General features: G+C 44.0%; 1 protein-coding gene across 1 annotated transcript in view; it reads right to left on the reverse strand.

Annotated features, from left to right (window-relative positions):
* LOC120062782 (substance-P receptor-like) overlaps positions 1-26,552 on the reverse strand; it is a 39,771-nt gene that overhangs the window by 8,466 nt on the left and 4,753 nt on the right. Inside the window, exons 2-3 of the mRNA XM_039012851.1 lie at positions 20,300-20,494; positions 1,598-1,748 (exon numbers count right to left, since the gene is read on the reverse strand). Of these exons, the coding sequence (XP_038868779.1) occupies positions 1,598-1,748; positions 20,300-20,494 (346 nt within the window). The remainder of the gene's footprint in view (positions 1-1,597; positions 1,749-20,299; positions 20,495-26,552) is intronic.

Here is a 26,552-nt window from a genome sequence, read left to right on the forward strand (position 1 = left end):
GTATAGAGCTAGCCCCATAAACCCAAGATACTGATACTATTAAAATACCCTAGGGTCTCATTGATGTACAGTTGCTGGCAGAGCATGTAAACCATAGGATACATGTGTTCTATGATGTAAACCCATGCAGGGTTAATCAAATTTTTATTTTATTTATTTATTTCACCTTTATTTAACCAGGTAGGCTAGTTGAGAACAAGTTCTCATTTGCAACTGCGACCTGGCCAAGATAAAGCATAGCAGTGTGAACAGACAACAACACAGAGTTACACATGGAGTAAACAATAAACAAGTCAATAACATGGTAGAAAAAAAGAGAATTTTAAATCAGATCTTATTGGTCACATACACATGTTTAGCAGATGTTATTGCAAGTGTAGTGAAATGCTTGTGCTTCTAGTTCCGACAGTGCAGCAATATCTAACCGCAGCCAACGTGAGTAGAACATTTAAACGTGTTAACACTCGCAAGGCTGCTGGCCCAGACAGCATCCCTAGCCGCATCCTCAGAGCATGCGCAGACCAGCTGGCGGGTGTGTTTATAGACATATTCAATCAATCCCTATCCCAGTCTACTGTTCGCACATGCTTCAAGAGGGCCACCACTGTTCCTGTTCCCAAGAAAGCTAAGAAAACTGGCTGTGATGGCTGTTTAACAGTCTGATGGCCTTGAGATAGAAGCTGTTTTTCAGTCTCTCGGTCCCAGCTTTGATGTACCTGTACTCACCTCGCCTTCTGGATGGTAGCGGGGTGAATAGGCAGTGGCTCGGGTGGTTGTTGTCCTTGATGATATTTTTGGCCTTCATGTGACATCGGGGGCTTTAGGTGTCCTGGAGGGCAGGTAGTTTGCCCCCGGTGATGAATTGTGCAGACCGCACCACCCTCTGGAGAGACTTGCGGTTGTGGGCATCTGTTAAAGTTTGTGAGGGTTTTAGGTGACAAGCCAAATTTCTTCAGCCTCTTGAGGTTGAAGAGGCGCTGTTGCGCCTTCTTCACCACACTGTCTGTGTGGATGGACCATTTCAGTTTGTCCGTGGTGTGCACGCCAAGGAAATGGCCACGCAGTCATGGGTGAACAGGGAGTACAGGAGGGGGCTGAGCACACACCCATGTGGGGCCCCAGTGTTGAGGATCAGCGAAGTGGTGATGTTGTTTCCTACCATCACCACCTGTTGGATGGCCCGTCAGGAAGTCCAGGACCAAATTGCACAGGGCAGGGTTGAGATCCAGGGCCTCAAGCATAATGATGAGCTTAGAGGATACTATGGTGTTGAATGCTGAGCTATAGTCAATGAACAGCATTCTTACATAGGTATTCCTCTTGTCCAGATGGGATAGGGCAGTGTGCAGTGTGATGGCGATTGCATCGTCTGTGGACCTATTGGGGTAGTAAGCAAATTGATGTGGGTCTAGGGTGTCATGTAAGGTGGAGGTGATATGATCCTTGACTAGTCTCTCAAAGCACTGTACTGAATGACGTCACAGCCTGCTTCTTACCAAAGCCCTGCAGTACATCTTTACCCTACAAACTCATAATTGGAACCTTGCATTTGGCTATGAGCATGTACACCCAGGCTTATAGTATCTTCATACTGTACCTTGCGTTTGGCAGTGAGCTGCTCCTTGTAGCGGTCAGAGGAGTCTCCAGGTATGTTACTGGCCCAGAGGGTGAGGCCCACCACTAGGTAGGCACAGCCCATCACCAGCAGAGGCAGGAAGTAGATCAGCACAGTCACACATACGTAGTACCTACAGGACAGGAAGGGAAAGACAACATCAGCATGCAGTTCTGTCACATTTTACCAACAGCACAGGGGTGTCACGCCCTGACCTTAGAGAGCCTTTTTATGTCTCTATTTGGTTTGGTCAGGGTGTGATTTGGGGGGGCATTCTATGTTCTTTATTTCTATGTTTTGTATTTCTATGTTTTGGCCGGGTATGGTTCTCAATCAGGGACAGCTGTCATTCGTTGTCTCTGATTGGGAATCATACTTAGGGAGCCTTTTTTCCTTTGGTGTTTGTGGGTAGTTATCTTTGTTAGTGGCACTAATGCCCTGTTAAGCTTCACGGTCGTTTCTTTGTTTTCTTGTTTTGTTGGCGACATTTACTATAATAAAAGAAAATGTACGCTTACCACGCTGCACCTTGGTCTCCTTTCGACGACGGCTGTGACAGAACTACCCACCACCAAAGGACCAAGCAGCGTGGCCAGGAGGAGCAGGGATCCTGGGCCCGGGAGAAGAGAGAGTGGAGGACATCTTGGACATAGGAGCAGATTATGGCAGGGGACAAGACCCTGCCATGGAAACAGGCGGAAGTAGCGAGGGAGGAATGACAATGATACCAGGAGTCACGGCAACGAAGCAGGCACGAGAGGCAGCCCCCCAAAAATTTTTTGGGGGGGCACACGAGGCGATTGGCTGAGTCAGGTTGGAGACCTGAGCCAACTTCTCGTGCTTACCGTAGGGAGCGTGGTACTGGTCAGGCACCGTGTTATGCGGTGGAGCGCACGGTGTCTCCAGTGCGCGTTCACAGCCCGGTGCGCTACATTCCAGCTCCCCGCATCGGCCGGGCTAGAGTGGGCATCCAGCCAGGACGGATGGTGCCGGCTCAGCGCATCTGGCCACCAGTGCGTCTCTACGGCCCAGGATATCCTGCGCCGGCTCTGCGTACTGAGTCTCCGGTGCGCCTGCACAGCCCAGTGCATCCTGTGCCAGCGCCCCGCATTTGCCGGGCGAAAGTAACCATCCAGCCAGGACGGGTTGTGCCAGCTCTACGCTTGAGACCTCCAGTGCGCCTCCATGGCCCAGTGTATCCGGTGCCTGCCCCACGCACCAGGCCTCCAGTGTGTCTCTCCAGCCCGGTGAGTTCTGTGCCTGCTTCACGGACCAGGCCTCCTGTGTGTCTCCCCAGCCTGGTGAGTCCTGTGCCTGCTCCATGGACCAGGCCTCCTGTGTGTCTCCCCAGCCTGGTGAGTCCTGTGCCTGCTGCACGAACGAAGCCTCCAGTGATGATCCATGGCACGAAGCCTCCAGTGATGATCCATGGCACAAAGCCTCCAGTGATGATCCATGGCACGAAGCCTCGAGTGATGATCCATGGCACGAAGCCTCCAGTGATGATCCATGGCACAGAGCCTCCAGGGACGGTCTCCAGTCCGGAGCCTCCAGTGACGATCCCCAGTCCGGAGCCTCCAACGACGGTCCCCAGTCTGGAGCCTCCAGCGACGGTCCCCAGTCCGGGGCTTGCAACGAGGGTCCCCAGTCTGGGGCCGGCAGCGAGGGTTCCCAGTCTGGGGCCGGCAGCGAGGGTTCCCAGTCCGGGGCCTGCAGCGAGGGTTCCCAGTCCGGGGCCTGCAGCGAGGGTTCCCAGTCCGGGGCCTGCAGCGAGGGTTCCCAGTCCAGGGCCTGCAGCGAGGGTCCCCAGTCCGGGGCCTGCAGCGAGGGTCCCCAGTCCGGGGCCTGCAACGAGGGTCCCCAGTCCGGGTTCTGCAACGAGGGTCCCCAGTCCGGGGCCTGCAGCGAGGGTCCCCAGTCCGGGGCCTGCAGCGAGGGTCCCCAGTCCGGGGCCTGCAGCGAGGGTCCACAGTCCGGGGCCGGCAGCGAGGGTCCCCAGTCCGGGGTCGGCGACGAGAGTCCCCGCACCAGAGGCGCCACCTAAGTGGGGTGAGCCAGAGGTGGAGCGGGGTCTACGTCCCGCACCAGAGTCGCCACCGCGGATAGATGCCCACCCGGACCCTCCCCCCCTATAGGTTTAGGTTTTGCGGCCGGAGTCCGCACCTTTGGGGGGGTACTGTCACGCCCTGACAGAGACTTTTTATGTCTCTATTTGGTTTGGTCAGGGTGTGATTTGGGTGGGCATTCTAGGTTCTTTATTTCCATGTTTTGTATTTCTATGTTTTGGCTGGGTATGGTTCTCAATCAGGGACAGCTGTCATTCGTTGTCTCTGATTGGGAATCATACTTAGGCAGCCTTTTTTCCTTTGGTGTTTGTGGGTAGTTATCTTTGTTAGTGGCACTAATGCCCTGTTAAGCTTCACGGTCGTTTCTTTGTTTTCTTGTTTTGTTGGCGACATTTACTATAATAAAAGAAAATGTACGCTCACCACGCTGCACCTTGGTCTCCTTTCGACGACGGCCGTGACAAGGGGAAGAAGATCTGCACAGTCACACACACATACTGCCTACAGGACAGGCCAGGGGAGACAGGGGGAGAGGAAGGCAGACACCGAGGACAGCCGTGAATGATGACGTACAGTCTAAAGCAGAGATCAGGCAGGTGTGTGGGTTCCGATGGGATACAGATGGGGTAACTGTATCTTTATGTAAGGTGTAACAATAATACAATATAAATAAGGGCTTCCTTTAGGAAGCAAATACATCTAATGGAAATATTCTGTGCTCATTTTTAGATATTTAAATGGAAAAGAAACAAACCCCAGCCCATTATGCATCATACCAGCTGGATTTCTATATTTTTAAAGTTATATATATTGAAGACTTGATTGCTGACATGCAAAACATTTTGGGACTATATCAACAATGGACTAATGAAAGAAATACTTAAAGGTTTTTGTTGGTTGGAATTGTCCAATAATATGTTAAATATGAGCTTGCGTGTGTGTGTGTGTGTGCTTGTTCATGTGGAGAGGGGACACCCCTCATCTCCAGTGAACTTCCATTTCATTCGCTGCACACAGCACGGCTGAGACTCACAGGCCATTTCCTTGGTAATTAACTACAATTATGATAATCAGATAGAACGCCCAGGAGGACAGAGACACATCAGCCTTCAGGCCCTCATACAGTACCTGCCTACTGAGCCAAATGCAGATCAAACATGGCCCACACAGCACACAAGGCATACGCATTTAGCTCAAAGAGAGAGAAGCTGTAATTCAACCAATTGACTATGATGCTGAACATTTTCATGCACCTTTTTCCTCCAAAATATTTTTGTTTTCCAAAAACCTTTGTTGTACCTTTTTGTTCTCCAGGGATGCATGTAGTGTTTTTGTTTTTAAGGGATTGTGGAAAGCATCTGTTTGTGTTTGCTGAGTAATCCAATATTAGAGGCATTCACAGCCTATTTGGAGTGATTACAACAGTGAAATGTTAGGGAATTGCATGAGAGAGTACAGGCAGTACATTGGTAATGGCTGGGCTCCTGTAAAGCCTTCCACTGACTTTGTTGTCTGGGATGTGTGAAATTGGTTGTCACAGTTTACCGCTTTCTGTTTGTAAATAACACACTAGCAGGGAGCAACTAATTACATTAGAAGGAGAACAGGTAGGCAGCACTTGTATTTCATTTATATTTCTCAGATAAAGTCCTGTTTCATTTGTGACCACACGTCAAACGGAGAGAAAAAGAAGCCAATAACAAACAACATTGTCATATTTTCATCCCTCTCTCCCTCTCCCTATCCCTCTCTCCCTCCCTCCCTCTCTCTCTCTCTCTCCCTATCCCTCCCTCCCTCTCTCTCCCTCTCTCTCCCTATCCCTCCCTCCCTCTCTCTCCCTCTCTCTCTTCCTCTCTCCCTTTCTCTCTCAACATGAAATAATGTGCCTGTGTTCCAAATCTCAACCTATTCCCCATATAGTGCACTACTTTTGGTAAAATGTCAAATGTAGTGCTCTACATAGGGAATACGATACCACGTGGGACACATTCGGACGGCCATGTAGATATGGACACGTAGATATAATGTGTATATCAGGCCAGGTTTTCTATTCTCACCCTGTCAGCATCCCGGAGTCGCCTCTTCACTGTTGACGTTGAGACTGGTGTTTTGCGGGTACTATTTAATGAAGCTGCCAGTTGAGGAATTGTGAGGCATCTGTTTCTCAAACTAGACACTAATGTACTTGTCCTCTTGCTCAGTTGTGCACCGGGGAATCCCACTCCTCTTTCTATTCTGGTTAGTGCCAGTTTGCGCTGTTCTGTGAAGGGAGTAGTACGCAGCATTGTATGATATCTTCAGTTTCTTGGCAATTTCTCTCATGGCATAGCCTCCATTTCTCAGAACAAGAATAGACTGACGAGTTTCAGAAGAAAGTTATTTGTTTCCGGCCATTTTGAGCCTGTAATTGAACCCACAAATGCTGATGCTCCAGATACTCAACTAGTCTAAAGAAGGCCAGTTTTATTGCTTCTTTAATCAGATCAACAGTTTTCAGCTGTGCTAACATAATTGCAAGAGGGTTTTCTAATGATCAATTAGCCTTTTAAAAGGATAAACTTGGATTAGCTAACACAATGTGCCATTGGAACACAGAAGTGATGGTTGCTGATAATGGACCTCTGTATGCCTATGTAGATATTCCATTAAAAATCAGTTGTTTCCAGCTACAATAGTCATTTACAACATTAACAATGTCTACACTGTATTTCTGATCAATTTGATGTTATTTTAATGGACAAAATATGTGCTTTTCTTTCAAAAACAAGGACATTTCTAAGTGACCCCAAACATTTGAACGGTAGTGTATATTCTGGTTAGAAACTAGTGTCCGTCTGAAGAACTGTCAGTACTTCCAGATGAGACTTGTGTGGATATTTGAGGCAATTTACAAAAATCATTGTGGCGTTGAGTATACACTCCCGGAATATGCAATGAGCCGGGCAGCTGCCTGCCTCCCGCTTGCCCTCTCCTCTCCTCTTCTCTCCTCCCACCTGCCCTGTGCCTCCTGCTCTCTGATATGGCAGAAAAGAAAAGAGAGTGTCTGGGAGCCTTCAAGTGTCTAGAAAAACATCCCTCCTCTGATGGATGGGGACTTGGAGGAATCGGAGGCTGTACTCTGTCACCAAACTGTCACACGACTGATATAAATAAAAACCCTGTCAGAGGAAGTCAAACTGGGGCAGAATAATACCCAGTGCATTAAAGCCCAATAGCCCATCCAGTAATATTCACCATGTACTTACTGCTCATGACTTTTCTGGCTTCACTTCCTGCCTGAGTATCCAGCTGAGCCCTAGCCTGAATCTCAGTGTCTGTTCACTTCCTGCCTAAGTGTCCAGACAAGCCCTAGCCTGGATCTTAGTGTCTGTTGACTTCCTGCCAGAGTGTCCAGCCAAGCCCTAGCCTGGATTTCAGTGTCTGTTGACTTCCTGCCTGAGTGTCCAGCCAAATCCTAGCCTGGATCTCAGTGTCTGTTGACTTCCTGCCTGAGTGTCCAGCCAAGCCCTAGCCTGGATCTCAGTGTATGTTGACTTCCTGCCTGAGTGTCCAGCCAAGCTCTTGCCTGGATCTCAGTGTCTGTTGACTTCCTGCCTGAGTGTCCAGCCAAGCCCTAGACTGGATCTCAGTGTCTGTTGACTTCCTGCCTGAGTGTCCAGCCAAGCCCTAGCCTGGATCTCAATGCATGTTGACTTCCTGCCTGAGTGTCCAGCCAAGCCCTAGCCTGGATCTCAGTGTCTGGGTTCTGTTGTCTGGGCTGCTGTTGTAGTTCTTTTGACTATTCTGGGAAAAGAGAATGCGACCTGGGTGTCTGCAGAGGGAGATGAACGTAGTGGCTGAGGTAACATGACACCCTGCACAACACTGCTGGCTTACTCATCACAGACAAGCTCTTAAGGTACTCAATTTAGGGCAAGGGGGGCAGAGAGTACAGGGTGTGCTTGAATGGGATGGTCTGTGTGGTCGTCAATTTGTGTGTCTCTTTTTCTCTCTCTATTACTCCCTGTCCGTAGCTTTCTATTTCCCTCTCTCTCTCTCTTTCACTGTGTGTGTGTGTGTGTGTGTGTGTGTGTGTGTGTGTGTGTGTGTGTGAGAGTCAATGTGTGTCTAAAACTCTCTCTCTTTATGTGTGAATTTACGTAGGTCTGTGCGCAGCTGTTTGTGTTGGCTGTAATCGCCCACACACACAGACGTGTGTGTAACAGACTGGCGTACTTGTCTGTGTGTGTGATCATACTTTCAGGAACTGAAACTGTGGTTAGTTTGTGACAACGCTAATTTTACCCTCCCCTGTTGCCTTGCTCTGTAATCCCTGCTGGCTGAGAGGGGGCCACAACGACGGTGGCAGAGAGGCAGGAACAGCACACACACACAGACTGGGACTGGAAGATCTGACCAGGGGTCAGCCATAATTAGATGTCAATTACAGCAGCAGGCAGGCTGGCTGAATTACAACCACACCAAGGCTCTGCTCACTTAGCCAGATGTGTCAGTGATTACAGTTTCATTAAAAAAGTAATGAGTGCCGCAGCAATTCTGACATGAACATTGTCATCGTCCTATTCATTACAAATGATTGCAATGTGGGAGGGTGGGAGCCTGGACAGCCAGGCTGAATGACAATGGCATTTGGAGACAAAGAAAGCAGCTCCTAAAACACTGGGGTGTTGATGTGCTGAGAGCGGAGGGACTGCTGTGATCAGAGCAGAGCTGGGCGATCTGTGTTTATCAGCCTGCTGGATGGCGAGAGGTAATGACTGCAAACAAACAAATACATTAAGGGCCACAGGTATGGGGAGCACTTTCCAGCTGTGAGAGTAAATGGACCTTACACGTACTAGAATCATCCCTTGTTTTCGTAACCCCAGACAAAAGCTCCAGGAGGTTCTCTCTCTCTCTCTCTCTCTCTCTCTCTCTCTCTCTCTCTCTCTCTCTCTCTCTCTCTCTCTCTCTCTCTCTCTCTCTCTCTCTCTCTCTCTCTCTCTCTCTCTCTCTCTCTCTCTCTCTCTCTCAATTCAATTCAATTCAATTCAAGGGGCTTTATTGGCATGGGAAACATGTGTTAACATTGCCAAAGCAAGTGAGGTAGATAATATACAAAAGTGAAATAAACAATAAAAATGAACAGTAAACATTACACATACAGAAGTTTCAAAACAATAAAGACATTACAAATGTCATATTATATATATACAGTGTTGTAACAATGTACAAATGGTTAAAGTACACAAGGGAAAATAAATAAGCATAAATATGGGTTGTATTTACAATGGTGTTTGTTCTTCACTGGTTGCCCTTTTCTTGTGGCAACAGGTCACAAATCTTGATGCTGTGATGGCACACTGTGGAATTTCACCCAGTAGATATGGGAGTTTATCAAAATTGGATTTGTTTTCGAATTCTTTGTGGATCTGAGGGAAATATGTCTCTCTAATATGGTCATACATTGGGCAGGAGGTTAGGAAGTGCAGCTCAGTTTCCACCTCATTTTGTGGGCAGTGAGCACATACCCTGTCTTCTCTTGAGAGCCATGTCTGCCTACGGCGGCCTTTCTCAATAGCAAGGCTATGCTCACTGAGTCTGTACATAGTCAAAGCTTTCCTTAAGTTTGGGTCAGTCACAGTGGTCAGGTATTCTGCCACTGTGTACTCTCTGTTTAGGGCCAAATAGCATTCTAGTTTGCTCAGTTTTTTTGTTAATTCTTTCCAATGTGTCAAGTAATTATCTTTTTGTTTTCTCATGATTTGGTCTAATTGTGTTGCTGTCCTGGGGCTCTGTGGGGTCTGTTTGTGTTTGTGAACAGAGCCCCAGGACCAGCTTGCTTAGGGGACTCTTCTCCAGGTTCATCTCTCTGTAGGTGATGGCTTTGTTAAGGAAGGTTAGGGAATCGCTTCCTTTTAGGTGGTTGTAGCATTTAACGGCTCGTTTCTGGATTTGGATATTTAGCTGGTATCGGCCTAATTCTGCTCTGCATGCATTATTTGGTGTTCTACGTTACACTGTACATGGAGGATGTTTTCGCAGAATTCTGCATGCAGAGTCTCAATTTGATGTTTGTGTAACGGTTGTCGTCTTCTGAAGAACTGGAATCATCGGACCAAGGCGCAGCGTGGTAAGTGTTCATGCTTTTTATTGAAACTGAACACTAAGAACAAAATAACAAAGACAATAACCGAAACAGTCCTGTCAGGTGCAAAACACTAAACAGAAAATAACTACCCACAAAGCATCGGTGGGGAAAAGCTACCTAAGTATGGTTCTCAATCAGAGAAAACGATAGACAGCTGCCTCTGATTGAGAACCACACCCGGCCAAACACAAAGAAATACAAAACATAGAAAATGAACATAGAATGCCCACCCAAATCACACCCTGACCAAACCAAAATAGAGACATAAAAAGCTCTCTACGGTCAGGGTGTGACAGTTTGTGCCATTTTGTGAATTCTTGTTTGGTGAGCAGACCCCAGACCTCACAACCATGAAGGGCAATGGGTTCTATAATTGATTCAAGTATTTTTTGCCAGATCCTAATTGGTATGTCAAACTTTATGTTCCTTTTGATGGCATAAAAAGCCCTTCTTGCCTTGTCTCTCAGATCGTTCACAGCTCTGTGGAAATGACCTGTGGAGCTGATGTTTAGGCCGAGGTATGTATAGTTTTTTGTCTGCTCTAGGGCAACGGTGTCTAGATGGAATTTGTATTTGTGGTCCTGGGAACTGGGCCTTTTTGGAACACCATTATTTTTGTATTACTGAGATTTACTGTCAGGGCCCAGGTCTGACAGATTCTGTGCAGAAGATCTAGGTGCTGCTGTAGGCCCTCCTTGGTTGGGGACAGAAGCACCAGATCATCAGAAAACAGTAGAAATTTGACTTCAGATTCAAGTAGGGTGAGGCTGGGTGCTGCAGACTGCTCTAGTGGCCTCGCCAATTCGTTGATATATATTCTGAAGAGGCTGGGGCTTAAACTGCATCCCTGTCTCACCTCCCGGCCCTGTGGAAAGAAACTTGAAGAGAAGACTTTGCCTTTGTTCTGGTTTGTTTGTTTCTCAATTAGGGTATGCAGGGTGAATACGTGGTCTGCCGTACGGTAATTTGGTAAAAAGACAATTTGAAATTTGCTCAGTACATTGTTTTCGCTGAGGAAATGTATGAGTCTGCTGTTAATGAGAATGCAGAGGATTTTCCCAAGGTTGCTGTTGACGTATATCCCACAGTAGCTATTGGGGTCAAATTTGTCTACACTTTTGTGGATTGGGGTGATCAGTCCTTGGTTCCAAATTTTGGGGAATATGCCAGAGCTGAGGATGATGTTACGGAGTTTAAGTATAGCCAATTGAAATTTGTGGTCTGTATATTTTATCATTTCATTTAGGATACCATCAACCCCACAGGCCTTTTTCGGTTGGAGGGTTTGTATTTTCCTGTCGTTCATTCAATGTAATTGGAGAATCCAGTGGGTTCTGGTAGTCTTTAATAGTCGATTCTAAGATTTGAATTTGATCATGTATATGTTTTTGCTGTTTGTTTCTTGTTAAATAGCCAAAAAGATTGGAGAGGAGGTTTATCCATACATCTCCATTTTGGAAAGATAACTCTTCGTGTTGTTGTTTGTTTCGAGTTTTTCCCAGAAGTGGTTAGATTCTATGGATTCTTCAAATTACATTGAGCTGATTTCTGATGTGCTGTTCCTTTTTTCCCGATAGTGTATTTTTGTATTGTTTTAGTGATTCACCATAGTGAAGGCGTGGGCTCACACCATAATGAAGGCGTAGGCTCAGGTTACCTGGGTCTCTATGTTTTGGTTGGATAGGTTTCTCAATTTCTTTCTTAGGTTTTTGAATTCTTCTATATACAGGGCATTCGGAAAGTATTCAGACACCTTGACTTTTTCCACATTTTGTTATGTTACAGCCTTATTCTAAAATGAATTAAATAGTTATTTTCCCTCATCAATCTACACACAATACCCCATAATGACAAAGTGAAAACATTGTGTAAATTTATAAATTTTTAAAAACAGAAATACCTTATTTACATAAGTATTCAGACCATTTGCTATTGAGCTCAGGTGCATCATGTTTCTGGCCAAACAGAGTAAATGGGGGAGAAGGGCCTTGGTCAGGGAGGTGTCCAAGAACCCGATTGTCACTCTGACAGAGCTCCAGAGTTCCTCTGTGGAGATGGGAGAACCTTCCAGAAGGAAAACCATCTCTGCAGCATTCAACAAATCTGGCCTTTATGGTAGAGTGGCCAGACGGAAGCCCCTCCTCAGTAAAAGGCACATGACAGCCCCCTTGGAGTTTGCCAACAGGCACCTAAAGGACTCTCAGACCATGAGAAACAAGATTCTCTGGTCTGATGAAACCAAGATTGAACTCTTCAGCCTGAATGCCAAGAGTCACGTCTGGAGGAATCCTGGCACCATCCCTACAGTGAAGCAGGTGGCAGCATCATACTCTGGGGGATGTTCTTCAGTGGCAGGGACTGGGAGACTAGTCAGGATTGAGGGAAAGTTGAATGGAGCAAAGTACAGAGAGATCCTTGATGAAAACCAGCTCCAGCGCTCTCAGGACCTCAGACTGGGGCAAGGGTTCACCTTCCAATAAGACAATGACCCTAAGCACACAACCAAGATAATGCAGGAGTGGCTTCGGGACAAGTCTCTGAATGCCATTGAGTGGCCCAGCCAGATCCCAGCTTCAACAAAGTCTTGAGTAAAAGGTCTGAATATTTTTCTAAAAGTGTTTTCAGTTTTTTGCTTTTTATACATTTGCAAAAACGTCTAAAAACCTGTTTTTAATTTGTCGTTATGGGGTATTGTGTGTAGATTGAAAACATATTTAATAAATTTTAGAGTTAGGCTGTAACATAACAAAATGTGGGAAAAGTCAAGGGGTCTGAGTACTTTCCAAATGCACTGTATATAGTAAGGCAATAATGTTACCTACAGTATGCATTTGTGCTGTGGGAAATAGAATAGCAAGGCCGTCAACAGCACTGCTTCCCAATTATTTTTCTGGTCCTCTTCACCTGATGATGTACGGCAAACCAAAGGCTGTGAAGACGTATAACAGTGTGTGTGTGTGTGTGTGTGTGTGTGTGTGTGTGTGTGTGTGTGTGTGTGTGTGTGTGTGTGTGTGTGTGTGTGTGTGTGTGTGTGTGTGTGTGCATGTGTGTGTGCGTGCGTGTGTGTGTGCTTGTGTGTGTGTGTGTGTGTGTGTGTGTGTGTGTGTGTGTGTGTGTGTGTGTGTGTGTGTGTGTGTGTGTGTGTGTGTGTGTGTGTGTGTGTGTGTGTGTGTGTGTGTAAGAGCCGTGAAAATGAATGGCAGCTTCAGCTGAAGGTGTAAATCCTCCTATCGCCTCACAATATAGCTGCTGTGAGAGAAAGGCAGAGAGCGAGCGAGAGAAGAGAGAGTGACACACACAGGAGAGAGAGATAGATCAAGAGAGAGAGAGACAGAGAGAGAGGGAGAGAGAGACAGACAGACAGACAGACAGACAGACAGACAGACAGACAGACAGACAGACAGACAGACAGACAGACAGACAGACAGACAGACAGACAGACAGACAGACAGACAGACAGACAGACAGACAGACAGAGACACAGAGAGAGAGAGAAAGAGAGAGACAGAGATAGAGAGGGAGAGAGAGAGAGTTGGGGTCCGCTCACCAAACAAGAATTCCCAAAATGGGACAAACACCAAATTGAGAGTCTGCATGCAGAATTCTGCAAAAATATCCTACGTAAAATACAACGTAAAACATCAAATAATGCATGCAGAGCAGAATTAGGCTGATACCTGCTAATTATCGAAATCCAGAAATCTGATTAGTCTCCAAGTCCCTGCCACTGAAGAACATCCCCACAGCATGATGCTGCCACGACCATGCTTCACTGTAGGGATGGTGCCAGGTTTCCTCCAGACGTGACGCTTGGCATTCAGGCTGAAGAGTTCAATCTTGGTTTCATCAGACCAGAGAATCTTGTTTCTCATGGTCTGAGAATCCTTTCAATGCCTGTTGGCGAACTCCATGCTGGCTCTCATGTGGCTTTTACTGAGGAGGGGCTTCCGTTTGGCCACTCTACCATAAAGGCCTGATTGGTAGAGTGCTGCACAGATGGTTTTCCTTCTGGAAGGTTCTCCCATCTCCACAGAGGAACTCTGGAGTTCTGTCAGAGTGACCATCGGGTTCTTGGACACCTCCCTGACCAAGGCCCTTCTCCCCCAATTGCTCGGTTTGGCCAGAAACACAATGCACCTGAGCTCAATAGCAAAGGGTCTGAATACTAATGTAAATAAGGTATTACTGTTTTTTTATTTTTAATACATTTGCAAAAAAAATAAAAAATAACGTTTTCACTTTGTCATTATGGGGTACTGTGTGTAGATTGATGATGAAAAAAAGTATTTAATCAATTTTAGAATAAGGCTGTAACATAACAAAATGTGGAAAAAGTCAAGATGTCTGAATACTTTCCAAATGCACCGTACAATTTCAAGTTCTTGAAATTTTCCAGAATGACTGACCTTCATGTCTTAAAGTAATGATAGACTGTCATTTCTCTTTGCTTATTTGAACTGTTCTTGCCATAATATGGAATTGGTCTTTTACCAAATATGGCTATCTTCTGTATGCCACCCCGACCTTGACACAACTCAACTGAATGGCTCAAACACATTAAGAAGGAAAGAAATTCCACAAATTAACTTTTAACAAGGCACACCTGTTAATTGAAATGCATTCCAGGTGACTACCTCATGAAGCTGGTTGAGAGAATGCCAAGAGTGTGCAAAGCTGTCATCAAGGCAAAGGGTGGCTACTTTGAAGAATCTCAAATGTAAAATATATTTTGATTTGCATAAAAACTTTTTGGGTTACTACATGATTCCATGTGTGTTATTTCATAGTTTTGATGTCTTCACTATTATTCTACAATGTAGGAAATAGTAAATATAAAGAAAGACCCTTGAATGAGTAGGTGTGTCCAAACTTTTGACTGGTTCTGTATATTATTGCCTTGCTGTATAAAGGCACTTGTCTTTGTCTTGCCCATTCACCCTCTGAATGGCACACATACACAATCCATGTCTCAATTGTCTAAAGGCTTAAAAATCCTTCTTTACACTGACTGAAGTGGATTTAACAAGTGACATCAATAAGGGATCATAGCTTTCACCTGGTCAGTCTATGTCATGGAAAGAGGAGGTGTTCTTAATATTTTGTACAATCAAGTGTATATACAGTATATACTTAGGAGAGCAGATCTGACTCGCACAACTCCAACTCAGCCATTAAGGTGCTGCACCCCGTCCTTTCACAACTCTCCAGAAGAGATCATAGATTAATGTAACTCTTTCACATCATCTGTCTTCTCTGTTTCCTAGCTGGTTGAGTCGTGAATGTCCTTGACAATGTTTAAGAATGTCAGACAACGCTGGAAGATGGTGTTAATGAATGAGAGAGGCTCAGATCCAATGATCCAGCAATACAATGAATCTAAACCTCCAAAGCCCCCTACAATAAAAGGAATATCTTGTTCAATAACATCTAAACCGCTACAGATCTCTACAATACAAATAATAATCTATACAATAACATCTAAACCGCTACAGATCTCTACAATACAAATAATAATCTATACAATAACATCTAAATCGCTACAGATCTCTACAATACAAAGAATAATCTATACAATAACATCTAAACCGCTACAAATCTCTACAATACAAAGAATAATCTATACAATAACATCTAAAATGACATAAAGCCCCTGGTCAAAAGTACTATAAAGGGAATTGGGTGCCATTTGGGACGCACTCAGTCCTCCCAAGGTTGTTTGTTGCTTCTGGTGGTTGGAGCTAAGAGAAGAATTTGGAATCAGCTCGAGTTGTGAGATAATGGAATTTTCTTTAATACTTAACCAAAGTTGCTCTTGAGTGGAGACACAATTAGAAGAAACTTGGAATCAATAGTGAAGGTAAATAAGGGATTTTCTCTGTTAGGCAACAGAACGATAAACAGTAGAATGTCTTCGTCTGTGTTTTATTGTACTCTGCTGAAGACATGCATCGGTCAACCCAGGGGGTGCCTTAACTCTCTGCTGCTCTGGAATAACATTGATCATTTCCATTGCATTTAAAACATAGTTAGACTTTGCTGCTTTAGGGTACATTAGCTTTAATAAATATTGAGAGAATAGTAAACTCTAGGGGAGAGTGGTAAGTTGAGCCAAAAGCGTAAGTTGAGCCAACCTTGTTTCCAGGAAACCATACACAAAATGTAACAATTTGACAATATTTGGGAAGAGGTCATCATTTTATGGAGTATGTGAAGGAAGAAACCACATGGAAAAAGTGGCAAGCAAAAAAGGAATTTCACTAAGTCAAATTAATTTATTGTGTTAGAGGTTTCATGATGCTGGTGTCTGAACCAAAGTTGATAATTTTAAGATTGTTCTATACATCAGCTGGGGGTCTCTATAAGCTACAATATGAGGTCCTAAACCTGGCATGAAAGTGCATCCTTGTATCTGTGTTGGCTAATATTGTTACAAATGTTTGCCTTGGGGTAATTTGAGCCAATGACAAGTTGAGCAAATTGGAGTGTTTTCTTCCCAGGCGTTATTACCATCCACCAGGTTGACATTGTTTATTCATCAGAAACAGATACAAAGTTATTCCTCTTCGTGACTGAGATGAGGTTTTCACAACTAAAGTTTTGCTTCACTACATTTTATTTAACTAGGCAAGTCAGTTAAGAACAAATTCTTATTTACAATGACAGCCTACCGGGGAACAGTGAGTTAACTGCCTCGTTCAGGGGCAGAATGACAGATTTTTACATTGTCAGCCCGGGGATTCAATCCAGCAACCTTTCGGTTACTGGCCCAACGCTCTAACCACTAGGCTACCTGCCGCTCTAACCACTAGGCTACCTGCCGCTCTAACCACTAGCCTCTTGAGCCTATGGGGGCGCCATTTCGACTTTGTTAAAATGAGTTCCCAAATTAAACTGCCTCGTACTCAATTCTTGCTCGTACAATATGCATATTATTATTATTAATAATATTATTATTATATTACTATTGGATATAAAACACTCTCTAGTTTCTAAAACCGTTTGAATTATTTCTCTGAGTGAAACAGAACTCATTCTGCAGCACATTTCCTGTCAGGGAGTGAGATTTCAGAAATCGAGGTCCCTGTTCTGAGGTCAGTTTATAAGTCCCCATGTAAGCCATCGGGCTACATGCACTGCATACGTCTTCCTCTAGATGTCAGTAAGCGGGGAGAATTTGAATGGAGTGGATTGCGCAATCTGGGACCTTATATAAGACCGTGGAACGGAAGTACCGTCCTTTTCAACGGTGCGCCTGGCGCAAGAAGACATCACAATGGCGTCCTGCAAACGCTTTCGTTTTAGTAGTTCTATATCTCCGGTCATGTTTTTATTTGTTATAGGTGTTAAAGACATCATAAGGTAGTTAATTTAAACCGACGTATAGCAGTTTATAGCAGTTTATTGCGATTTTCTGGGATTTCTTTGTCATGCGCTTTCACGAGTTGGACACCTCTCCAGTTGGTGGCTAACATTAGCGGCTATTTCGACCGGACAAGAGGACATCTTTCAACCCAAAGACGATTGTTCTGGAGAAAGGACACCTTGCCCAAGATTCTGATGGAAGCTCAGCTAATAGTAAGCAGTCTTTATGCTGTTAATTCGTACTTATGTTGACAAATGTTAAATAATAAATTCCGCCATGAATTATGGGGCGGTCTCGCTTTAGCGCACGCTGTATTGCGCAGTAACGTTAATTTTAAAAATCTAACCCAGCGATTGCATTAAGAACTAATTTATCTTTCATTTGCTGTCCAACTTGTATTTTTTAGTCAAGTTAATGAATAGTTTTCGATTAGAATAGGTGCCTTTCCCAAGATTTCTCCTGACATTTTCTTTGCAGCTTGGCTACTTTTCTCATTGTATAACCACGATTTGTGCCGCTAAATATGCACATTTTCGAACAAACTCTATATGCATTGTGTAATATGATGTTATAGGACTGTCATCTGAAGAATTCTGAGAAGGTTAGTGAAAAAATTTATATCTTTTGGTGGTTTATACGTAATCGCTATGTTTGGCTTGAATCAATGCTGTTGTGATGTTTGCTATTGTGGTATGCTAATATAACGCTATATTGTGTTTTCGCTGTAAAACACTTAGAAAATCTGAAATATTGTCTGGATTCACAAGATCTGTCTTTCAATTGCTGTACGCTGTGTATTTTTAAGAAATGTTTTATGATGAGTAATTAGGTAATACACGTTGCTCTCTGTAGTTATTCTAGTCGCTTTGATGAGAGTTGTGATGGTGGCTGCAATGGTAAACTATGATTTATACCTGAAATATGCACATTTTTCTAACAAAACATATGCTATACAATAAATATGTTATCAGACTGTCATCTGATGAAGTTGTTTCTTGGTTAGTGGCTATTTATATCTTTATTTGGTCGAATTTGTGATAGCTACTGATGGAGTAAAAAAATGGTGGAGTAAGAAAGTGGTGTCTTTTGCTAACGTGGTTAGCTAATAGATTTACATATTGTGTCTTCCCTGTAAAACATTTTAAAAATCAGAAATGATGGCTGGATTCACAAGATGTGTATCTTTCATCTGGTGTCTTGGACTTGTGATTTAATGATATTTAGATGCTAGTATTTACTTGTGACGCTATGCTAGGCTATGCTAGTCAGCTTTTTTACTGATGGGGGTGCTCCCGGATCCGGGTTTGGGAGGAACTAGAAGCTAGCCTACCTGCCGCTCTAACCACTAGGCTACCTGCCGCTCTAACCACTAGGCTACCTGCCGCTCTAACCACTAGCCTACCTGCCGCTCTAACCACTAGGCTACCTGCCGCTCTAACCACTAGCCTACCTGCCGCTCTAACCACTAGCCTACCTGCCGCTCTAACCACTAGGCTACCTGCCGCTCTAACCACTAGGCTACCTGCCGCTCTAACCACTAGGCTACCTGCCGCTCTAACCACTAGGCTACATGCCGCTCTAACCACTAGGCTACCTGCCGCTCTAACCACTAGGCTACCTACATGCTCCACTGTTTTGATTGGTGTAACGTTAGCTAGAACCCACAAGTGTCTATCCAGATAATGAAAAGGCTCCTGTGAAAGAGAATTCATGGAACTTATAGTTACATGCCATTTACGGCGTGCATGATCATGAGCAAAGTAATTGTAGCCTATCATTTCACTTCACTGTGAGAACCATGAGCACGGGCTGACTTGGCTTTGCTGTACCTCAGCCAAAGCCTGCCAGCCGCCTACCTAAGGTTGCACGGTGTCCATTACGATGTAGAATAACGCATATCAGCTATCTTTCAAAAGTTATCCATTTTGCCGGAGCTTCATCTTATTCTTTCTAACTATTTCTATGGCGGATTCGCGGCTGCAATTTATGGAAGATGACAAAACGTTGAAGATAACAATAGATGACGAAGTCAAAAATAGGCCAGTGGTTTCCATCTGAGGCAAAGTTTTCCCTCAAATCAATGCATAAGACATATCCAGCTCCGGAACCAGCCATAGAGCCAGCTGGCTAATCTTTTGAATATGGTGTTGTCAAAAAAAAATGCTAATAACATTACCTAACTAGATAAGGTTAACATACTAGCTAGCTACATTGATGTTTATCAACTCCATGTGGAAATTCCCAATTCGTGCATATGTATAAGTAGCCATTGTTATTCTTTGGAGGTGGACCCAAACGTGCATTCCCTCTATTGGACAGGAAATTATGTTGAAATAGAGGAGGCAAATTCCTCTAGAGGTGTCCTTTAAGCCTGTGTTAAAAAATGCTTAAAATTATTAAAAGACAAAAAAAGCTATTGTGATTGTGTTGAATTGTGTTTGGGAAAGAAACATTAACATGGTTTTAAAAAGGTAGTGGTAATATTTATTTCAGTACAGACATTTTTAAGAAACTAGAGAGATTACATTTAAGACATACAATATACCACACCCCCATTCCATGAATTAAACTTTGTTCGACCAGCACCGTCACCCAGTCACAGGACACCGTCACCCACTACCCCAAGGGGGTTCAAGTTATCGTGTCCCGCAGCTCAACTTACCCCATAGACCACTTTTTTCGGACAAGCTATGTTTTCAAAACCGTAATGTTTACATGAATTCTGATTATTTCCAGGGATACACAACTTCCTGAAATATATATCTTTGTTAGAAAGAATACTATATTTCCCTTGTTGGAGTGATGCTGAATGTAGAAATGGCTCAACACCCCACTCTCCCCTTTCTTTTCTTTTTCTTTTTACGTAAAGAAACAAAGTATCTTTGTTCCATGCTGCTGTTATTCACTAACACACACACACACACACACACACACACACACACACACACACACACACACACACACACACACACACACACACACACACACACACACACACACACACACAGACATACACACACGCACACACACACGCACACACACACACACACACACTCTCAGTCTGACTCTCTCTTTCTCTCTTTGTCTCTTTCTTTCTCTCAAACACACTTATAAATGAAACTCACAGAATCTTGTAGTCGCAGCCGGTGTATTTGGGCCACTCGATGTAACAGATGATTCGTCCAGGGAGCTCCTCGGTCATTGAGTAGTAGTATTGAGGGAAGGCCAGAAGCAGAGCCAGCACCCAGATCACCCCCACGATCACCTTGGTCTCTGTGGATGACATGCGTTGCTGCAGGGGGTGGATGATGGCAGTGTACCTAGGAAGAGAGGAGAGGCAGCAGGGGCAAACACATGTTCAGTCCTGGGGGAAGATACAATGGGAAGATCTACAAGCACACACACACACACAAATGATCACACACACACACACACACACACACACACACACACACACACACACACACACACACACACACACACACACACACACACACACACACACACACACACAACTATGTCTTACTATACTTCTGAGTACTTTGAGGGGACAAACAATTAATTCCCATTCAAACATTTTATTTTCCCCAGCCCTAAACTTAACCCTAAAACTAACCATAACTCTTACTCTTACCCTTAACCTAACCCTTAACCTAACCCTAACCTAATTTTTTAGATGAGGACCGGTAAAATGTCCTCCCTTCTGTGTCCTCTCACACACACACACACACACACACACACACACACACACACACACACACACACACACACACACACACACACACACACCTACACACCTACACACCTACACACACACACACACTGAAGGTATTGATAAAACATTTTCTATTATTTTCCTCTGAGCTTCAGGGTCTCCAACAATGCAATGTGGATGTTACAATTTCAGTTCGACTCATAGACTACGTCTGCCGTTGACAGAGTAAAAACTTATGAATACATTTTTCTGATAAGAGAAAATCATACTGTAAATTGGTCTCCTTTGAATCGTACCAACATAATAATTAATCCAGACATTATCAGACCTTTGAAATGAAAAGAGGCCCTTTGGAAGTCAAAGTATTTATTTTCATCACCACTTTAGTATCATTCTCTCATAGATCGATAATCATGCAGCACCTAATTTCAGTCGGAGCACATACTGTACTGAGTGCATGAATATTTTAGTTTATGTCCCAAATGGCACCCTATTCTCTATATCCCTCAAACTCACCTCGGTCCACTGCTTTTTTATTGTTCCCCTCTAATCAGGGACTGATTTAGACCTGGGACACCAGGTGGATGAAATTCATTATCAGGTAGAATAGAAAAGCAGCAGGCTTCGGACCTCATTTGGAAAGAGTTGAATACCCCTGCCTTATATCATGCACTACCTTTGAGTCCCTGGTCAAAAATAGTGCACTATATGGAATAAAGTGCCATTTGGGATGCAAACCCAGTAAGTCCCATTCCATCAATAGGCTACTGACGTAACAGTATCTCACACTTCGACAGCAGCATATCAAGCGGCACTTGAGAGGAAATGCAAATTCTTCCCCCTGGAGTCGATGTCTGCGCTGAAATCTAATTAGCACAATCATTTAATCGCTGACTTTAAGCTAGAGACTTCCAGGTTTTTGCATGGGCTGCGCATCTCAATCCACTGACTGCGCCGGTGTTAGCCGTTCGGCTCTGCAGTGGAAAACGACAGACATACAACGTGTTTGTGAGACCAGGACACAGGTCTTCTCATGGAAACGTCCGTAAAGTCAGAACGTTTTGAGCTAGTAAATATTTGGGAAGCTGAGACTCTCACTAATACGAACGTGTCATCCATTTTGGTCCTTCGGCGTACCAACTCTGTACAGGTCTTCTCACAAAAAGTCTGTAAAGTCGGAACAGTTTGAGCTAGAAACGATTTGGACCCAGTTCTGAAAGAGGAGACACAAGCTTCACAGTACTGGTCCCCAAGGTCATCCGGGAACTGGAAGTGAATAGAATCTTTCAACCAAAAAAATGTCCCTGAGCTTTCCTATATTTCTAAAATACAGGAAACATACTTCAAAACATACTTCCTTTTGATTTATTTTTGGACTATCTCAACTCAAATCAACGTTTAGTGGTCACGTAAACAGATTTGCAGGTGCAGCAAAATGCTTGTGTTTCTTGTGTTTAATACCTGTCACGCCTGCTCCCCCTCTCTGGCACTCGAGGGTGTCAGGCTGCCCTTCATTACGCCCACCTGTCACAATCATTACCCGCCGCTGCGCAATATTGGACTCACCTGGACTTAATTACCCCCTCTTTATCTGTCTGCTCCTCACGTTATTCCCTGTGTCAGCATTGATGTCGTTATTTTTTTCCTGTCCAGACGCTGTTCCTGTCCTGTTTCATGTCCGTTGTTCATTAAATGTTTTCCTTGTACCTGCTTCCTGTCTCCAGCATTGATCCTCACAATACCTAGCAATAATACAATAAACAATACGCACATAATCCATAAAAATAAAAATATCAGAGACTGGTTTTGCAATGTCTTTTTTTGCCATGTATGAATGTGTTATTCAATGTGTTTCTATGGGCTAATAGCAGTAAGACCAAATTCAATGTTTCATCAAATAATAAAAACTTTTTTTTTTGCTGATACCTACAGGGGTCCTAAAATTCGAAATCAAATAGCTAGATGGTATATGGTATGACCATCTCAAAACAACTCATCTGTTAGCTTAGTAGATATTGCTCTCGAGAGGCTTAGACACTAGGGATTATACTGGGAGATCTAATCAACATCGTAATCCACCTAATAGCCCCATTTAATCTGCTAATTGGATTTCTGCCAATAACCAACTGGGGGAGAGAAGATACTTGATTTCAAAACACTCCCAGTAGTCGACACAACTATCTGTCACATTTTGGCTATCTGCTATGCTAGGCTCGTTCCACTACCACATGGCTAGGAAACTTGTATCTTGTTTCAATTGAGACTTGCAATGCTGCTTCTCCATGGTATGAGTTTAGTTTAGAGGTGTTTCTGACAACACTACTTGAAGAGCCTATGTACAGTAGAAGCTATAGAGGCCTGGCTTTTGAGGCTAGTGTGGGTTAGATACTGGTGACTGATGTCAGCTTGTTTACTTTTCACCAATGGCATCCAAATGCATAGATTTACATACTGTATGTCCACATGAACAAACAACAAACACATAACCACTGTCTTTATTTTTTATTTTCATACCCCTACTACACCATGGAATCATTGTTTAGGGAATCCTTTTGTTATTTTCCAAGGGGAAATTCGATCAGTATTCTGTAGCTACTATTTGCCCCCGAGTGTCTGCAGCCTCGCTCTTTGTCTCAATTTCTTTCACACCTGTTTCGCACCTCACTTTCTTTCTGTGTTCTACCTGCCTTTGTTGTGAATGTCTTTAGGCAATAGCAGGCAACACTGGAAGATGGTATGAATGAATTAGAGAGGCACAAATCCAATGATCCGGCAATAACATCTAAACCACCAAAGCCCCCTACAATACAAAGAAAAATGCAATCAAGGAAAAGGAAGATTCTGCCGTCAGGGTGCTCTCATCTCATATAGAGCTCCCCATGGTATAGGGTTCTTCTGCAGAGGGGCCAACACCCTTGCATAATATCCACATCAACAGATGGGAGGAGATGTGTCCCGGTGGCAGACCTGGGTTCCAATACTTATTTCAAATAGTAAATATGAAACATGGCTTTGGGACATGTCCAACTCAATGGATTCTCCAAGTGGATAGGACATTGGATTCAGGGAAATCGAGAAGGGGAGGGGTATGCCTTTTCATCAACAGCAAATGGTGTGCTGACTCTAACGCAGTGGATGTCTCGACCCATTGTTCACCCGTCTGGGTATACCTCATGGTCAAATGCCAACCCTTCTACATCTCAACTGTTTGCTGCTGTTATCGTGACTGTTATACATTCCACGTCATGACAAAAATAACAACAAGCTGGCACTTAACGAACTGTACGAGGCTATAAACAAGCAGGAAATCATGCACCTGAAGGCCGCTTTTCTTCTTGCCGGTGATTTTAATTCCACGTCATTAAGACACGTGATGAAAACTTCCATCAACACGTCTCCTTTGCCACAAGGGGCGATAAAGTTCTAGACCACTGTTACTCTACCCATAAGAAAGCATACAAGGCACTCCCTCGTCCCTCCTTCGGCAAATCAGATCATGACTCTATTCTCCTGCTTCCTGTCTACAAGCAGTACCTCAAATAGGAAGTACCCTTGACGCACTCCGTTGAGAAATGCTCCTCCGAATCAGAGGCTATGCTACAGGACTGCTTTGCTAGCGCATCAATGAGCTAACCATCGCCGTCACCAGCTTCATTAGGAACTGCATCGCCGACGTTGTCCCCACAGTGAAGGTTCGCTGCTTCCCCAATCAAAAGCCCAGGATTAACACAGACGTTGACGCTAAGCTAAAGAAAGGGCTACCACACACAAGGGTATTGCAGACAACCCCGAGGCTACGGCTGAGGACATGAACAAGTACAAGAAGTCCCACTACAACCTCCCCAGAGCCATCAAACAAACAAAAGGACAATAAAGGAACAAGGTAGAAGCTATTACATAGGCTCTGCCACCAACCACATGTGGCAGGGGCAACACTCTATTACGGACTACAAAGGAAGACACAGCCATGATCTGCCCAATGATGCCTCTCTACCAGGCGGGTGTGTGCTTAGTCCCCTCCTGTACTCCCTGTTCACCCACGAATGCGTGGCCATGCACAACTCCAACACCATCATCAAGTTTGTTGACGACACAACGGTGGTAGGCCTGATCATCGGCGACAATGAGACAGCCTACAGGGAGGTATACTTATTGTATATAAACTTCTGACCCACTGGAATTGTATTACAGTGAATTATAAGTGAAATAATCTGTCTGTAAACAATTGTTGGAAAAATGACTTGTGTCATGCGCAAAGTAGATGTCCTAATCGACTTGCCAAAACTATAGTTTGTCAACAATACATGTGTGGAGAGGTTGAAAAATGAGTTTTAATGACTATAACCTAAGTGTATGTAAACTTCTGACTTCAACTGTATATAGCATCTCTAAAATCTAAAACCGCCAGTAATGTACATCGTCCCAGCTCCAGAGAAAAACAAGCCTTATGCCGGTAATAAAAACCTATTCTCAGCTTGAACTTCCTTATCAAGTTCTCTACATGAACAGTGAAGCTCAGCTAGTCATCCACCCACACACCCAAATATTTGTACACTTTGACTTGCTCCATAGTATGTCCAGCCAATGTAGCAATTACATGATTAGTAACATGCCTGGCATTTGAAAATACCATGCCTTTTGTTTTACCCAAATTTAGAACCAGCTTTAAATCATACAGATTATGTTGTATGATGTTAAATGCTCTTTGGGCATTTTCAAAAGATAAAGATCAACTACTACCACTTGAATAAATAACAGTATCATCTGCATAAAAATGGACATCCGCTGTTTCAATAAGATCCCCAATGTTGTTGATATACAAAATGAACAACAGTGGGCCCAAAATAGAACCTTGTGGAACACCTGAGCATACCTCTATGAACTCAGATTTACAACCATCTGCCATTACACATTGTGTACGATTTGATAGGTAATTTATAAACCAATCTAGAGCATGACCAGTAATTCCCCAACATTTTAATCTTTGCACCAACACAGCATGGTCCACAATGTCAAATGCCTTCGACAAATCAATAAAGACAGACACACAATGTAACTTCTTGTCAAGAGCACAGTGGATGTCATTTAAAACCTTCAATGTTGCTGAAACAGTGCTGTGGCCAAACCTAAAACCTGATTCCATTCCATTTAAGATGTTGTTTTCTTGGAAGTAGGCCTTTAGCTGCCTACTAACTAAGGACTCCAGTACCTTTGACAATACAGACAATCTTGATGTGGGTCAATAGTTGTCAAGTAGCGAGGGATCTCCACCTTTCAGGAGAGGCAGTACACAAGCAGATTTCCATAACTTGGGGATTTCCTTAACATCAAGCGTAAGGTTAAAAATACATGTTAAGGGGGAGCAATGATGTCTGCAGCTAGGTGTAGGAAACGGGGGTCTAGTTCATCAGGGCCAGGGGATTTTTTTCCATCAATTTCTTTCAGGGCTTTATGCACTTCTGAAACAGAGAAGGATGAAAAGGAGAATCTGGTGAAAGAGTGAGTGCACAGGGGTGTCAGGTAAATTCATAGGGGGCTCAATTATACCTTTGACCTTTTCAAATAAACTCCCTGCATCTAAAAAATGCTGATTCAAGCGTTTCAGAATGGAGGTTCTCCCATTTACAATCTGTGTGTCGACCAACAATTGTTTGGGAAGCTGT

Source organism: Salvelinus namaycush, chromosome 18, assembly GCF_016432855.1.
Source record: "Salvelinus namaycush isolate Seneca chromosome 18, SaNama_1.0, whole genome shotgun sequence".
In the NCBI taxonomy this organism is placed as follows: domain Eukaryota; kingdom Metazoa; phylum Chordata; class Actinopteri; order Salmoniformes; family Salmonidae; genus Salvelinus; species Salvelinus namaycush.